Raw genomic sequence first — 15,318 nt, 5'->3', positions numbered from 1 at the left:
TTAGAGGTACTATAAGGATTCCCAGCAGTATGAAAGAACATATGAACTACCCTAGGCGCAAATATCCACAGAATGTATTCGATATGCCAAAAGAGAGCGGCGCGACTATGTGTTAAACCTGAATATTCAGGCACAAACAGCATCTTGGCTCGCTCGGGCAAATAAAACTCCCCCGCTAGCTTTTCTCCGCGGATCTTATCGCTCGCGCTACTTGAAATTTTTTGTTCCTTCACGATAACAATCAAGCCGACGGTTCGGTTCCTTCGTTTTCTTTAGTTGCTCTCAGGTGGAAATAGGTCTACGGTCGATTGATTTCTACTTGCCATCATTTATTGGAGCCCTTTAACCACCGCCCGTCCATTAATCTCCCGAACATATTCCTCCCCGTCCAACTTATGTGTCTACCATCGCGAAGCCTACCTACCCTCTGATCGCCCGACGACCTTCCACCTCTCCGTCCACTCTCCGCTCCGTTTCTGCCCTCACTTAATCACATAATCTTCACCACCTAATCGAGATGGACGCCTACGCCTACCTAATCCGCCACGGCTGGTCCGGCCCCGGAAACCCACTGAACCCGGACGGCGCAGGCGCGCGCTCTGGTCTCGGCCTCACAAAACCCCTTCTCGTCGCGCGACGATCCGGAAACCAAGGTGTGGGGAATAAGACGACGAAAGACCCGACGAATCAGTGGTGGCTGCGAGGCTTCGAAGATGCGCTGAAGGGCATTGGCGCGCCGAAGGAGGACACGATTATCGGCAAGGGGAATGCGTTGACGAGCGAGCTTTATCGGCATTTTGTTCGTGGGGAGCTTATTCCTGGTACTTTGGGGAAGAAGCAGGAGGGGAAGGAAGAGAAAGGGGATTCTAAGAAGAGGAAGAGGGGGGATGGTGGGGGAGAGACGAAGGAGGAGAGGGGAATAAGGAGGGAGGAGAAGAAGAGGAGAAAGGCTGAGAAGGAAGCGAGGAGGGAAGTGAGGAGGGTGAAGAAGGAGGCGAAGGCGAAGAGGGCTGCGGAGAAGGCCGAGAGGAAGGAGAGGAAGGCTAAGGAGAAGGAGGAGAAGAGGGCGAGGAAGGTTGAGAAGGCGAAGATGAAGGACGAGAACTCTGAGGACAGTTATCCTACGCCGGTATCGATGGATTTGGACTCGACGGATTCACAAGACGGGGCTTCGTCTTTGGACGCAGAGAAGCTGAAGAAGAAAGAGAGGAAGGATAAGAAGGAAAAGGAAAGCAAGAAAGATAAAGTCTCGAAAGAGAGCAAAAAGGACAAGAAGCGAGAGTCCTCGTCCGACGAGAGCTCGAAACGAAAGTCAAAAAAGGCCAAAACGACTTGATAGACTTGTTGGCATGGCATCGCATATAGATCTGGACTAGACTGTTTATAGATACCCATTTGGCTTGGTTATACAAAATGTATATAACCTCATCATTGCATATCGCATGAGTGCATTTCTATCAGCGTTTATTTCATGATGGAAAGATAATCAGGCGTCCATAGGCAACTTCCCTGGCTTTCCTGAAAGAATCCACGGCCTCCGCTCCCAAAACTCATCCTTGATGATATCCACATGGTCAACAACGACCTGCGCTTTGCGTCGTAGCTTGCGGAGCTTCTCCTGCTGTGTCTTCGAGACGTTCTCCTGTGGCAGAGCGCCCTCTTCGTCCCCTGCGCCCTGCGGCGTCTTCGGATCGAACCCCAACTCTGCCTTCGTCTTGGCCTCTTCGAGTTGATACTAATCCACCTTAGCGAAGAAGACCAGGAAAATCAAAGTAGAGCCTGACATACCTGTCTGTAGACGACACTGCCTTTCTTGTATATCTCCTCCTCGTTGTTATAGTTGATTCCGAACCTCTTGAACAGTATCTCGTTCTTGTCTGAAGAGACCGTTCCCTATGAACCGTTAACATGAACATATATCTTAAACATCCCAGCGCATACCATCGGTAGCGATGATGGATGGACAAACCTTCAGCTCATTCTCGGCCTCCGTATTACTCATCCCACCGCGAAGAACCATCATCCAGAACGTGGTGTTGTAGAGGTTATTGATATGACCTGCGCACAACGCATCAGTAAACCCAAACACCAAGCCATCACCCCTCATAAACCCGATCAAGCTAGCGATACGCACAATCAACCTGCCTCCAACTCATATAATCCCTTAGATTCCGCGTCGTCGGATACACAACCGCCCGCCCATCAAACGACGGCAAGTACGGCGACTGCAGCGGCATATCGGGGAAGAAGCTACTCCATTGGTGGATGTAGTGCGCCGTGAATGTTGAGACGATGGTTGTTACCAGTTTCCTGTTGATATCGGTCAGCATCTAGCCCTACCCTCGATTACGGGAAAATAATATGCTAAGAAGCAGAATGGAACATACGCGCCCCGCCGCTCAAACAGCTCACACGTAGGATGGAAAACAAAACTAGACGTTGTCAGTAAGGTCTGGCCGCCCATGGAAGATGATGGCTGAGACTGGGTGAGACAAACCTATACTCATCGCTAACGCCATATGCGATCGCCAAATCCGGAAGGTCCTTTAGGACTTCTACAGCGGCGGCATTCATTAGATCTAACGCGCGACGATCATTTGGCTTTTTGAATGCGTATCGATCGGATAGTCTGTCAGGTTGACACGATAAGTAACCTATTCAGACGCAAGGCAAGGCGCAAGAAAGAGAGATAAAGAGTTCAAGCCAGGCGAAACTGACTTATGGAATCCACGGCCATCAATCCGGACCACAATCCAGGTGTTTGGGAGTAGAGCGTCTGGCTGCTCGAATGCCTTGACATATTCGAATCTGCGCGTTGTTAGTCATGACTCATCTCATGAGGAATGCCTGACGGAGTACCTTGAATTTGCCATGTTATCGAGGATATATAGATTATTACGAGAGTTATTCAGTTCGTGATATTGGTATCGCACTGTTGCTTGTCAGGACGGTGATGGCTGTACCTAACTAAGGTTATGGTGGGAGGAAGACATTGTGGGGAAAGCGTTGATAACCGACGCTTCTCAGGTACACGGTACGGCACAGCCTGGGAACCTTTTTCTGGCAGGGCAGGAGCTTACGAAATCGATTAGAAGGTGGATTATATCAATTGAGCTTAAATAAAGATATGCTGTGCGGAGAAGAAAAAGTATAGTCTAGTAAATGCTGCGTGGGACAGCTCGTCTATACTATAAGATAAGATAGGAGAGTATAAAGAGTGATTAAACAGTAAGCTAGACAGTCTCCTCTTCCGGAATCTCATCGTCACCAAATTCGCTGACCCGCTCGCTGGGCCTCTCGCTCGTCTCACTAGCCGCTTTATCGGATTTCTTCGACTTGCGGCTAAAGAAACTAAGGCTGCTCCTGCTGGGGGCACTAGACACGGTGCTGTCGATGCTCTTGGCAAGTTGACCCTCGCCATCGCCGTCCTCATCATTGTCGCCTTGCGAAGAATCCCCCTTCTTGGAGAACAGACCGGAGCGGTCTTTCCAAGACCCGAACTTGCTGGAGCTGCCTTTCCGGGTGATTTTTCGAATAAAGGATTCTTTCGAACCCGCGTTGTCTGTGGAAGTCGCAGATGGCATGCGTTCGAGAGATTCATACGAGTCTCTAGGGAAGTTCGACAGGGATCGAGAATCCCTAGACGCACGGGACTCCGATGGGGAGCCGTGGTCAAAGGACATGTCAAAAGACGTGTCTGCTTCCTCGTGGTCCAGGTCCCTCTCATTGCCCTCCTTCTTGTCTGACCTCCTTCCCGTGATTATGGTTTTGAAGGTCGGCGCTGCCGGATTCAGTTTGGGGGTTATTGGGCGGTGGGACGACGATGGACGCGTGCCGATTGGTGCTTGCAGTGGTCGACCCTGCCTTTCGAACGAGTCATCAATGAAGTCAGGATCAGCCGAAAAACCCAACGGGAGATGGCCGGAAGAACCGTAGTGAGTGGTAGAAGGGCGTCGAGATTGAGCTCTCGACCACGTAGACGGCGAGGTCCAGTTGAAACCAAGAGGACTCCGGTGACCGGGCTTGTCAGCAGACGGCCAGCCGAAGTGACGGTTGTCTGTGGAGGGATGCGGGAGTTGGTTATCAAAAGAGAATGTAGAGGATGGCCTGGGAGACAAAGAACCCCTTCTCCGAACGGCACCTAAAATTGATGACGGGTCAATCGGATCGTGCCTAGGACTAAACTGATTATAGCCAGTGCTGAAATCGGTGCTGTCTCCCTTAGACAAGCTACTGCCACTTCCGAAACCAAACCTGCTCGGCGAAAATATGCTGGAGATAGCGGTACGTCTGGACGGCAAATGATCAGATGAGCTATCTGGGGTGGCCCCAGCTGTGTGAGTTCTCGGTAGCAAGGACATCGGGTTAGCCCAGCTGGTGGTGTAGCTCAGGCGACGACGTCTAGGTCCGATAGGCTCGATTTCATCCATCTCCCTAGGGAATGACTGGCTTTGGCCCTGTTTCAATGTTCCCAGAAGCGGCGGCTCTTCTGCGAGTGTTTTACCACGCGGACGACTGAAGTTGAACAGCCCAGACAACCGTCTCGAGGCACTTTTCGGTGCCTCATCTGCATCCGCTGAGGATGCAGTCTGAGTATTAATTTCCTGAGGGGCCTTCTGTGCCTCCTCAGGACTACCCAAGAGACTAGCCGGCTGGCTGCCAGCAGAGTCTGGTGAAGAAGGGTTGGGAGGGAAGCTCTCGCGCTTAGTAGTAGTTTCTTCGAGATCTGAAAATCTCGGTCTGAGGATAGGCCGTGGCAATTCCGGTGATTCTTCATCGCCAAGCAAATCGGATGGGAGCAGAGCGTCGGCTCGGGGGCTCATCTGGGGGTTGGTGATCGAAAAGTCGGAGCCTCTGCGGTAGCTGCCAGGTTCGGCGGTCAACCCAGGAAGAGTCATTCCATTATTGATGTTAAAGAACGATGAGGCCGGTGCAAAAGTAGGCGAGCTGGTCGTCGGAGGGTTGTAATTCATACTGGTAGGAAACGGTTCTAAGGAAGGGAAGTTCATTGGCGACGAGACATTGCTGTTGAGAGAACTGCGATGGCGCCGGGGTGGACGAATGGCCGCCCCGGAGGGTAGTTCTAGATCCAGAGGTGGCAGAGAGAACGGCGCCGTACCAGCTCGTTGCGAGGTCAGCCATTTGAACCGCTCCTGTGCCTCTTGATGCTGCTGCTGAGCCTGGGCATGGAGGTTTACAAGCGTAGCGTAGCGTGCTTGCAGATGGCCGAGCTTGATTTCCCACTGCCGAGCCCGTTCGTTGTCAATGCGATCCAGCTCATTTCCATCCTCCCCATCTTCATCCGTGTATCCTTTTCTCTCGTCCTCAAGTTTTTTGACCCGTCCGCCTTTGTCTTGAATCTCCTCATCGATGACCCTCATCTCGGCTTGTTCCTTCGCGATCTTCTCCCTAACTTCATCTGCACGTTTCTTCCCCTCCTCTTCAAGCCGCTCTTTTTCCTGTCTGGCCTGCGCGGTGTCGGCGGCAATCTGGGCCATTTGTTCTTGCCAGCGTAGAAGATCGTTCTTCCGCTTCTTGCGATCGGCCTCCTTCTGCTGAAGCACCCTCTCACGTTTGACCTTTTCGCTCTGCACCGTCCGATTGACGCTTTCCAATTTGTTAACGTGCTTCTTCAGGTCGCCGCTGGCCTCGTCCTTCTCCCTAACACGCTTCCTCAACTCATTTCGCTGCTTTTCAAGATCCTTCAATAACGCAATGTGTTCTTCCTCTTCTTCGGTAGTCTGCTTTTCCACGGCATCGTTCTCATGCTGTAAATTTTTCAGTCGATCCGCTAGCAAGGAAATGTCTTCATTTTGATCGTAGGAGGCGGCGCTGTGCTGCAGGTTTTCGGGATGACTGTGCGAAACGTCTGTTGCACCGGCCGCAGGGGATTGTCGACGCCCAACGGATGATCGTTTTTGCAAAGGGCCTCCACTATGTTCGCGGGCCATCAATGGTGCCGAAGGGGTGGGAAGCCCAGCAGTTGACCGAGGTATCGAGGCTCGTATAGTAGGACCAGATGACGGAGCATTGCCTTCCGATTGGGACGCTGGAAGGGACTTGGTGCGCACATGGATAACTGCACTGGGCGTTTGAAAGTTTGCTGCGCTGATGGACGAGACACAAATATGGTATATGCTTCCGGGAGCTAGATTCAAGATTTCGACAGCGGTTTCGGCTCGTTTGGATTCTCCAACTGTTAAAAATAAACAAGTTAGGAAGGAATAAGCGTAAGGTTCGAACGACAAACCTTTAGCGCCATTGACTTGTATTATATGCTTGTGGATAGAGTTGTGGAATTCCGGTTGCTTCCAGGCAATCCTTATCTCGCGAGCGGTTATTTCCTCCAGAGTAACTTCCGGCGGCGGAGGAATGTCCAAACCAAGCTTCTCGATTAATACCTCGTTGGAAGTCTGACAGACCTGCCATGCACGGTATAGAAGCCTTTTCTGAGTCAATTATGCCCATAACGAATCAATCCAAGGGACGCGCAGACTCACCAGCTCAGAGCCCACAGGATGCTGGCTGCCAGAAAGAGAGCCATGACGCCTCGGACCCTCACACGGGGGATCACGCTGGGGTAGGCGTCAAGGGGAAGATAAAATGGTTCATACATCCCAGCTTCGGCCCATGGGGATGCCACTCTCACAAAAGGAAACTCCACGGCAGGGTCTGCTCTCGGTCGCAACTCCGGAAGGCTCGATAAAATGAGCGCGGAGTGGCAGTGGGGAGATCATGTGATACACATTGAATCAGGCGGATCTAGCCACGTATGGCTAGTGATTGAAAGAAGCTTTTACCACAAGAGGCTAGATTGGGCTGGTCATGCGACAGGGCTGATGCTGAATACAGTCTAGCGTGGGATCTAAAATAGTGCAGCACAATTCCAGTGATATCTCATGCTGATGTAACCAATTGTGCCTCCGGACGAGCCCAGCTGATTGCATGTTGGGCTGTTGAGAGCTGCATCCACCTCTCAACGATCGCCTGTCGACCTCCTTGAGTGTCTCCTCCTCGGCTATCGCGGCCTTTTAACCCCTCTGTTGCCGACCTCAGTCCATTCGTTTACCCTGCCTTCGTGCTGAAATGAGCTGCGGTCACAGGGCCGGCACTACTGGGATCTGAGACTTCTCATACCTCATCTTTCACTCATTCTCCACTCGGGCATGTCTCTCGGCTGTCACATGGGTTCGAAGTAGGCGGCAATCCTTGTGATTTCCAACGTCTTCAGCTCCGTACCCCTTCGTTCTGTTCCTGCGATTTCAATTCTTTACAACTTTATACTCTGCGAGGGGAACTCGCTCTGAGATTTCGGGATGCAGTACGTCAGGAGTATCAGCGGTTCGGTCTCCAAGACCTGGAATTCGATCAATCCGGCCACACTAAGCGGAGCCATCGATGTCATTGTCATCGAACAGGAAGATGGTATATTTGCGTCTTTGCTCATTGCGATCGACCTCTGCTAACTCTGCGGTCTGTAGGAACGCTTGCGTGCTCACCTTTCCACGTCCGATTCGGCAAGTTCTCTTTGCTCCGGCCATATGAGAAGAAGGTATTAGCGACCGAGACGCTTCCGAGATAGCTGATGGCTAATTCTGTCAAGGTGGAATTCAAAGTCAATGGCGTCAAACAAGATTATGCGATGAAATTGGGCGAGGGCGGGGAGGCTTTCTTCGTCTTTTCTACGACGGATGAAATACCGGAATCGATGCAGACGTCGCCCCTGATATCACCGCTATCTAGTCCGAAAATGCGCAGCGAGGAAAACTTATCCTCATTCCAGGAACCAGAATACCTGGACTTAGATCAATCTAAAGGAGCGAACCACCCCCCGCTGGTGTCTAGGACTGCTCGGGCGACTAGCGACTTGGGTACAGTGGCCTGTGATACCAATACATGTGTTTAGAAGCTGATTTGTGGCAGGACTGGTTACACCAGTATCCCAATCCGATGACGGCAGTCCAGAGAGACCCGCCCGAGGCTCATTCGGAGCTGATGGGAAGTTGGATCGTGCGCTTTCTGATGGCATCCTACCGGCTGGAAGCCACTCCCGCAGCAACAGTGCGGGCGACTATAATTTTCCGCTCCAGCGACCCGAATCAGCCGTTTCAGACGAAGGTCCTGATCACCTTCGACGCTCCCAAAGTCCTCCTCCGGTGTCTCTGAAAGAGGCTGCAACACGGGCGATGACTTTGTCCCAGAAGCTTTCAGCATCCAATATTCCTTCGCGTGTTACTGACAACGGTGACCTCATGCTGGACATGACGGGTTATAAGAGTAATGAGGAGGATGCTCTCCGAGCGGAAGTACTTGCACGAAAAATCCTTGCAGAGGAACTGGAAGGGAATTATGACATAGGGGCTCTTATCGGGGCGGATGAGCACGGAAACCTCTGGATATACAGTAGCGAAGACGCGAAGGCGGCGGCCGATCGCCGCGCTACACTCAACGCTATGCGGCCCAGCTCCGCCATGAGCGATAATGCGATCTCTGATCCCGGGTATCATAGCGACAGCGACAACTCTCTTCGCGACCCTTCGTTTGCGATGCGGCACCACCGTGCGAAATCTGACGTCCAACCGGGATTTCCTACACCGCCGCAATCGCCCCCCCATACTTTGCCAGCTGAACCTGTCCGAAATTATGCGAAGACCCTGAGACTTACAAGCGACCAGCTCAAAGCATTGCAGCTGAAGCCCGGCATCAACGACATGTCCTTCAGCGTGAATAAAGCTACATGCACAGCCAACATGTATCTCTGGCGCGGAGACACCCCAATTGTCATCTCAGATATTGATGGAACTATCACAAAGTGAGTTTCTCCCAGTCTCTTGACTTTTACCACTAACCGCAGCAGATCGGATGCTCTGGGCCATGTCCTGAACATGATCGGTCGAGATTGGACTCACGCTGGCGTGGCCAAGCTGTATACTGACATTGTAAATAACGGGTACAACATCATGTACCTTACTAGCCGATCGGTCGGTCAGGCAGATACTACTCGTTCATACATCTATGGCGTCAACCAAGATGGATACAGACTTCCGAAAGGGCCCACTATCATGAGCCCGGACCGGACGATGGCGGCCCTCCGCCGAGAAATCTATCTGAGAAAACCCGAGGTGTTCAAGATGGCTTGCCTGCGGGATATCCTGGGCCTTTTCAATGGAAAGGAAAATCCTTTCTATGCAGGCTTTGGCAACAGGCTTACGGATGCGCTCAGCTACCGGTCTGTGAACATCCCGTCGAGCAGGATATTCACCATCAACTCTAACGCGGAGGTTCAACTGGACCTCTTGAGTCTAAATAAGTACAGGAGTAGCTACGTTTCCATGCGTGAGCTAGTAGATCACTTTTTTCCTCCAGTCAGCTTGCTGGTCCAAGCTGGCGGTGAAGAATATACCGATTTCACATACTGGAGGGACGTTCCACGAGACCTTGACGATATTTCAACAACGGACAGCGAAGATAAAAGCCAGGCGGATGAAGAGAACGATGTGGAGGATGAGTACGAGGACGAGCTGAGCGATGAAGGCAGCGAACTCGATGATGAGGAGATCGCCGAGGAAGACTTCGGAGCTAGTTTCATCTCCCAGGCTACGGATCCGTATGAGGAGGCCGAGACACACAGCAATGCTTCGGGCGACGAAGAAGATATCGAGGAGGAAGAGGAAGAACCCACCATATCGATCCATGGGAAAGATTCAACTCCGTCCACACCTCGCAGATGAAATGAGATATTCGACATATGTGACGATATCGAAGCGTTCGCAGATTGGGGTCTGATAGACTATTGCATTGACGGTGTTTTCATTTGGCAAGCCGCGTAATGGCGTCGACGGTTGCATATCAGCGTTGATTATTCTTACGGCAGCTGTACTTTTAATAGAGCAACAATCCGCACAATAATAGATCAACTGGAGCTGCTTTGGCTTTTTTTTTTTTTTTTTTTTTTTTTTTTTTTTTTTTTTTTGGCTCTACGGAATACTATTACCGTTTCTGACAGCCACAGGTAAAGGCTATTTATTTCTCAGGATTCCAAAATGTCTGCGCGCACAAGTTGCACCGCACAAGTTCTGCTGACAACCTAGGTAGTGTCTCTTTGGCCTCGATTTTGGAACTCGGCAGATCATGGCCAGGGCATGAGAGCAACACCCCCCGTTTCCTCACATCGCCTCCCCTCCTCCCGCATTCGCAACAACGTCGCCAGATCTATTGGAAACTGATAGCAATTGCAGATGACATAAGCTGCTAAGTAGCAGAGAGTTCAGGTGAGTTGAGGTGTTAGAATGAATAGCAAAGGACACGAGCTGACTACCCAGCAAACACCAGGCTTCGGCGGTGGCACTAGCCACAGTGCTCTCTCGATTATCCATCCCTGTCTGCATGCTGCTCTTAGCTCTTTAAGGCCACAAAGCTTCCCTTCGCTATTCGCTGGAGAAGCTCTTATGGGTGGCTTGGGGAAGTGCTCACAACATGCAGCCATTGATGCCAGAGGCCGGCTGGTCGAATCAGCTTTATATAAGCACAACTCAGCACAACTCAGCACAACGGCACTACGTGGCACGAGGCTGTGATCATGCTTGTACGGATAAGTGGGAAAGGGAATAAAAAGCCAGTGGTGAGCCTGATATTTCCTGTTCACTTTGATTGTTGATTTGCTGCTACTCAACTGATACCTTGGTACGCGGGTCTACCTAGGGTAACTTTTCCCCGGGATGGGCTGGTACGGACCTGGAAAGACCCATGGCAATGAAAAACCACGATGTGACCCAACGGTTGCTCGAATGCGGCGGCATCGGCGTCAACCGTGGCAATCGCGATGGATATACCGCAGTGGAAATTGCCGTGATGAACAACGACCTCCCAACAATTCAACTCCTTCTCCAGAACGCTGGGACCATCAGTCCCAGGTTGAGGTCGATGTAGTCGGGGAAATGGCGCACCTGGTGGGAACAAACGTTGCAGGTGCTAAGTCTCACAACCTACAGCCCTAAGCGGTCCTCACATTCGCCGGCAAAGGATGAGCTGGATGGCGAGCGCCTCGCTAGGTCCCTACAGGTCAATGGGATCTTAGGGAAGAGGCGGCGCTGTCAAGACAAGCATTCAGGCTGCTGAAGATTACGGGTAAACAGTTCCAAGCACGAGACGTCGGGGATCAGCTGCTGGATGCAGTATCGAAAAGTCAGTACACCATGGTGTAACTCCTCATTTACGAGGATGTTGACCTCAATGCCGCCGCCGGATCGAGTGGATGGGCCTCATTGCACGAGGCTGTATCAAGAAGTGACGAGTGAATAGTGGAACTTCTGCTTGATGGTGGTGCAAACATCAATCTACCTGAATCTCTTGAACAACGCAGCGAAGCAACAGGTCGTACTCTACGACAGGAAGACCCGGCGAGCAGATGGTTTCCCTTGCCAGTGCCATTCTAAATACGGTAATAATTTACCAAGCTCGCCTTGAGCTCACACCCTTGATTCCATAAGCTCAAGCCCCGTCCAATGGAGCCCAGGCCAGTCTCGACGTTCTCCGACGAACTGGCAGTTTAGTTGTGGAGGAGGAAGCCGACGACCGCATGACAGTCAGGAAGCTGATAATGGGCTTTTCCTCCAATTTTGCCGGTATGCCGCTTCAAGCCCCCAGCGGTCGTGAAATATATGGCTATGAGTCTATGGACATTGTACACAGCTCACCGATGAGTGAGCTAAAGCGTACGTTGATCAAAAAAGAAACGGCCCCCTGGAGCGACCTACTCGCTCATATTCCCTGTTTGTTCTGCTCCGATCTCGGTGATTTTCATTCTTGGATTGCGATCAACAACTTGTGCAGCGCCTTGCAATACATTGTCTACTGTTCATAACTATTTGGCCAACACGATTCGCTGCATTGAGTGTCTCGCTGGCAAGGCCGGAGATCGCGGTATATCAACAGCCACGCTTTCTCCGGCGGCTGGATATGGAATATGTCTGGAAGCCCCTTTGACTACTGTGGCCATGAATACGACGGTGCCAAAGACTGCCACACCGAGAGACTCTTTCTGCAGGTTATCCGCCGCAAACGACAACCAAACGGCCATAAACGCCGCGAGATCCCTAGGGAGGGCGCTGTAGTCGTTGGTCGGTCAAGAAGTGAAAGAAGGAACCGCATGGCGTTCCAATGGCATAACTCAGCAGTGTCAAGGTCTTTGGTTCCTGGTGGCTATCCTTCATGGTCGTGGAGGCACATAGTCTTATAGTTGATCTGTTTGTTCTTCCTATGTTATGCTTCGCAAACTTTGACTTCTGTTTGCATGAAGTCTTTCTATGTGCGCGTCCTTCCTGCCTCAGGACCAGGTGTCTACCCGCACTGATCTAGATTTCTGACAAGCTGCAATTGAATACTCGGGCAGTATACCCTTATCATATGGATATTACTGGATCCGTCTGTCCACCCAACATTCAAAGGCCAGGACCTATCTCCTAAAGCCATTGACGCTGCAATGAAGAGGGCCCTACCTAGCGGCGAGCCAACACCCGTGACGGTCCTTCTATGAACGCGGGAGCAACACCTGCATCGTTGTGTCAGACACTTCCTACCTTTACTATCAACACTGCCTAGACTTCTCCATACTCAGAGCTTCAGTGGGAGGCATTGGCGGTTGTTGTTTCTCTCCTACAATCGATGTATGAAGTTCTAAGCACTCATTCGAACAGCTATTGTCTAACACATTCAGAACCAGAACACAACCTTCCGCAGCAACCCTGGGATCATTGAAAGACTCACTCAACCATGGCAACCGATTTGCTACAAGCTGCCTTGAATGATGATGAAACTGCGACGCGACGCCTCCTACAAGACGGCGCGGACGTGCACTCGAGAAACGAACAGCGGGAGTCCGCACTCATTGTTGCCTCTAAGCACGGTCACCGGGACATCGTGCGGCTATTGCTCACAAACGGAGCCGACCTGGACGCGTCGGACGAGACTGGAACAACGGCGCTACATTGGGCTGTCAGCCATCAACATAACCAGGTGGTGCGGCTATTGCTCAAGGAACGCGCGGACACACAAATCACGGATAATCACGGACGTACTCCTCTCCACAAAGCAGCAAGCCGGGGCGATGCAATACTTACGCAGTTGCTGCTCGACCATGGGGCAAATGTTGCCGCCATTGATGATCTAGGAATCACCCCTATCACGCTGGCGAAGATTGGGGGACATGGGGCCGTCATTGAAATTCTCTGCCAGAAAAATGGGCATGGAAGTGTTAACGAGACCACAGCAGGCCCCCAACCTCAGTTTTAAAAGGCCGCACAGACAACGTGGTTGGCGTTGTTTTCTCTCCTGATGGTCGCCAGCTATCTACTGCGTCTTTCGATGGGACCATCAAACTATGGAACACAAGCATCAAGAAGAGTACAGCTACATTCTACACCAGGTCCGCCAGATGCATGTTGGTGTCCTTTTCAAAAGATGGGTTACTTCTTATGTCTTGGTCCACCGCTGGAGATATTTCTATTGGGCAACTATGGCAAGTAAATACGGAAATACTCATGGAGGATCGGTATCTGCACAAGAAAGAGGCGCGCAAAATGGTCTTCTCACTACTAAGAGCATTGTCGTCTACGTCTCCTTTATCGACATCATGCTCGTGGACACTACAACCGAGTCGACAATAAACCTCGCAACAGGCCATTATGGCAGGATGGACAGTCTAGTCTTTTCCCACGACGGCCAGTTGATTGCCTCGGCCACAGAAACAGATGTGGACGCAATTATGATTTTCAATGTTACAAGTGGAACTTTTGTCCGGGCTCTGCAGCGAACAGGCGGTCCCGATTCTCAAGTGACGTTCTCTCGGACAGCAAACTACTTGCCTGCAAAGTGGGAGATTCGGTTGTCTTCTGGGATACGCAGGATTGGAACGTGGCAAGAAAGCTGAGTGACGACAATCTGGACTATAGACTCTCGGACGTTTCCAAAATTGCACTTTCCCCAACTGGTTGTCTAATGGCGTGTTCACATCGCTGTAGGACAGCGCGTAAGGTGCTCCTTTGCAATTCCGTGACTGGTGAGCTTGTTTCTGCGTTGGTCACACCGAAGCACCAGTTGTTTCTGGACATGGCTTCCTCCTCTCCGGATGGCCGAGTACTGGCTATTGGGACAAACCAGGGCGTGGTGTTGTGGAACCTATCAGAGGAAGTGGCCATGGGACGGCGCAGCGAGACTTAACCAGCTGATTGACCTTGGAGCCTCAAGGGACCTATCCATGAATATGGTTTAGTGATAATGCTGGCATTTGCCAGGGTCAAATCTACCCTCGGGTTTGTGGCACCGAACGGGCTGATGTGGGATTGGATTAATCTTGCCCTAACTTTGAGCGGATGATCCCGTTTGACCGCAATTAGGAAGGGCTATTGGGCTACAGCACCGGCGTGCCTATCCTAGAAACGGTAACGATCACCAGAGTCTTTTAACAACTTTCATACTGGAATATTACTCAGGGCAAAGGCCGAATTCCTCATATCTTCCGTTATGATAACCCCTAGAGCTCAATAGATGAGCTGATCTGTCCACGCGTAGATGGTAGAGTATTACGTGCCCCGATTGATCCTAGCTCTAAGCTTCACGCCGTCCCTAGCTCGTGAGTTATCTCTTCGATAGCACATACGGTAAGTCCCCCAGACCCTTGAGGCTGACACGCCCCGTTCAACATCGACATTCACTAACCCTATTTGCCAGGGTCACCATGAAACAGCCACGCCAGCAAGCATCACTCTTTGCCCAAATAACTACCATGTATCTACCTAATTACAGCCTAACTACCTTACTCGATGGGCGCACTTTCTCCGCATAAATGCACCTCCAGACCAAGGGATACTCCCTCTAACCACCCAAGCTCTTGAAACCCAAAGCTACATACATCCTATTATCCTGGAGATGGCTGAGGCCAGGTAACCACCTTACCATCCCCGGGTTACTTACTCGCTTTATTGATTAACTGTTTACGTCCGATTCTTAGGTTAATGGTCCGGATCGAGGCTAGTAAGTCTAGGACTAGGGTTAACAAATCAGGCCGGGAGAAAGAGAAAGGTCTTCTGGATAAAGATGAAACGTGCAAGGCGGACCTTAAATGAGCCCTCTAACGGGGATAGAGAAGCTATGGAAGGTGTATACGGCGTATACATATGGGAGAACCCAATCTCATTTTGTTCAATATAATTTTTGTATGTTTTTAAACCGAGTACCTACGTAGCTTGGCCTGGCTTTCTGCTAGGCCACTAGACATGAACTTGCAGTACTCAGCGGCGCAGCCCTCGTACCTTGACAGTC

The 15,318-nt window shown here is 51.2% G+C and overlaps 5 protein-coding genes across 5 annotated transcripts; 3 read left to right on the top strand and 2 right to left on the bottom strand.

Moving 5' to 3' along the window:
• Positions 1-517: 517 nt before the first annotated feature.
• DSM5745_01844 (uncharacterized protein) lies at positions 518-1,336 on the top strand (the record flags this gene model as incomplete). Its single annotated transcript, XM_026743860.1, has 1 exon — positions 518-1,336. The coding sequence occupies one exon, from the start codon at positions 518-520 to the stop codon at positions 1,334-1,336; it is 819 nt and encodes a 272-aa protein (XP_026607023.1).
• Positions 1,337-1,486: 150 nt separating this feature from the next.
• Positions 1,487-2,156, bottom strand: DSM5745_01843 (tRNA guanylyltransferase; the record flags this gene model as incomplete). The annotated part of the gene is made up of 4 exons (XM_026743859.1): positions 1,487-1,735; positions 1,789-1,893; positions 1,970-2,058; positions 2,135-2,156. 4 exons carry the CDS (start codon positions 2,154-2,156, stop codon positions 1,487-1,489), a joined length of 465 nt encoding a protein of 154 aa, XP_026607022.1.
• A 1,077-nt stretch (positions 2,157-3,233) lies between these two features.
• Positions 3,234-6,544, bottom strand: DSM5745_01842 (Fibronectin type III domain protein; the record flags this gene model as incomplete). Its single annotated transcript, XM_026743858.1, has 3 exons — positions 3,234-6,196; positions 6,251-6,444; positions 6,501-6,544. The coding sequence occupies 3 exons, from the start codon at positions 6,542-6,544 to the stop codon at positions 3,234-3,236; spliced, it is 3,201 nt and encodes a 1,066-aa protein (XP_026607021.1).
• A 772-nt stretch (positions 6,545-7,316) lies between these two features.
• DSM5745_01841 (putative lipin Smp2) lies at positions 7,317-9,731 on the top strand (the record flags this gene model as incomplete). The annotated part of the gene is made up of 5 exons (XM_026743857.1): positions 7,317-7,425; positions 7,482-7,552; positions 7,604-7,871; positions 7,924-8,812; positions 8,858-9,731. The coding sequence occupies 5 exons, from the start codon at positions 7,317-7,319 to the stop codon at positions 9,729-9,731; spliced, it is 2,211 nt and encodes a 736-aa protein (XP_026607020.1).
• Positions 9,732-12,771: 3,040 nt separating this feature from the next.
• On the top strand, positions 12,772-13,290 carry DSM5745_01840 (ankyrin repeat domain-containing protein; the record flags this gene model as incomplete). The annotated part of the gene is made up of 1 exon (XM_026743856.1): positions 12,772-13,290. The coding sequence occupies one exon, from the start codon at positions 12,772-12,774 to the stop codon at positions 13,288-13,290; it is 519 nt and encodes a 172-aa protein (XP_026607019.1).
• Positions 13,291-15,318: the final 2,028 nt, after the last annotated feature.

This window comes from Aspergillus mulundensis (assembly GCF_003369625.1).
Source record: "Aspergillus mulundensis strain DSM 5745 chromosome Unknown scaffold_1, whole genome shotgun sequence".
In the NCBI taxonomy this organism is placed as follows: Eukaryota; Fungi; Ascomycota; class Eurotiomycetes; order Eurotiales; family Aspergillaceae; genus Aspergillus; species Aspergillus mulundensis.
Note: the sequence above shows the minus strand (reverse complement) of the source record. Positions and strands in the feature narration are given on the sequence as shown.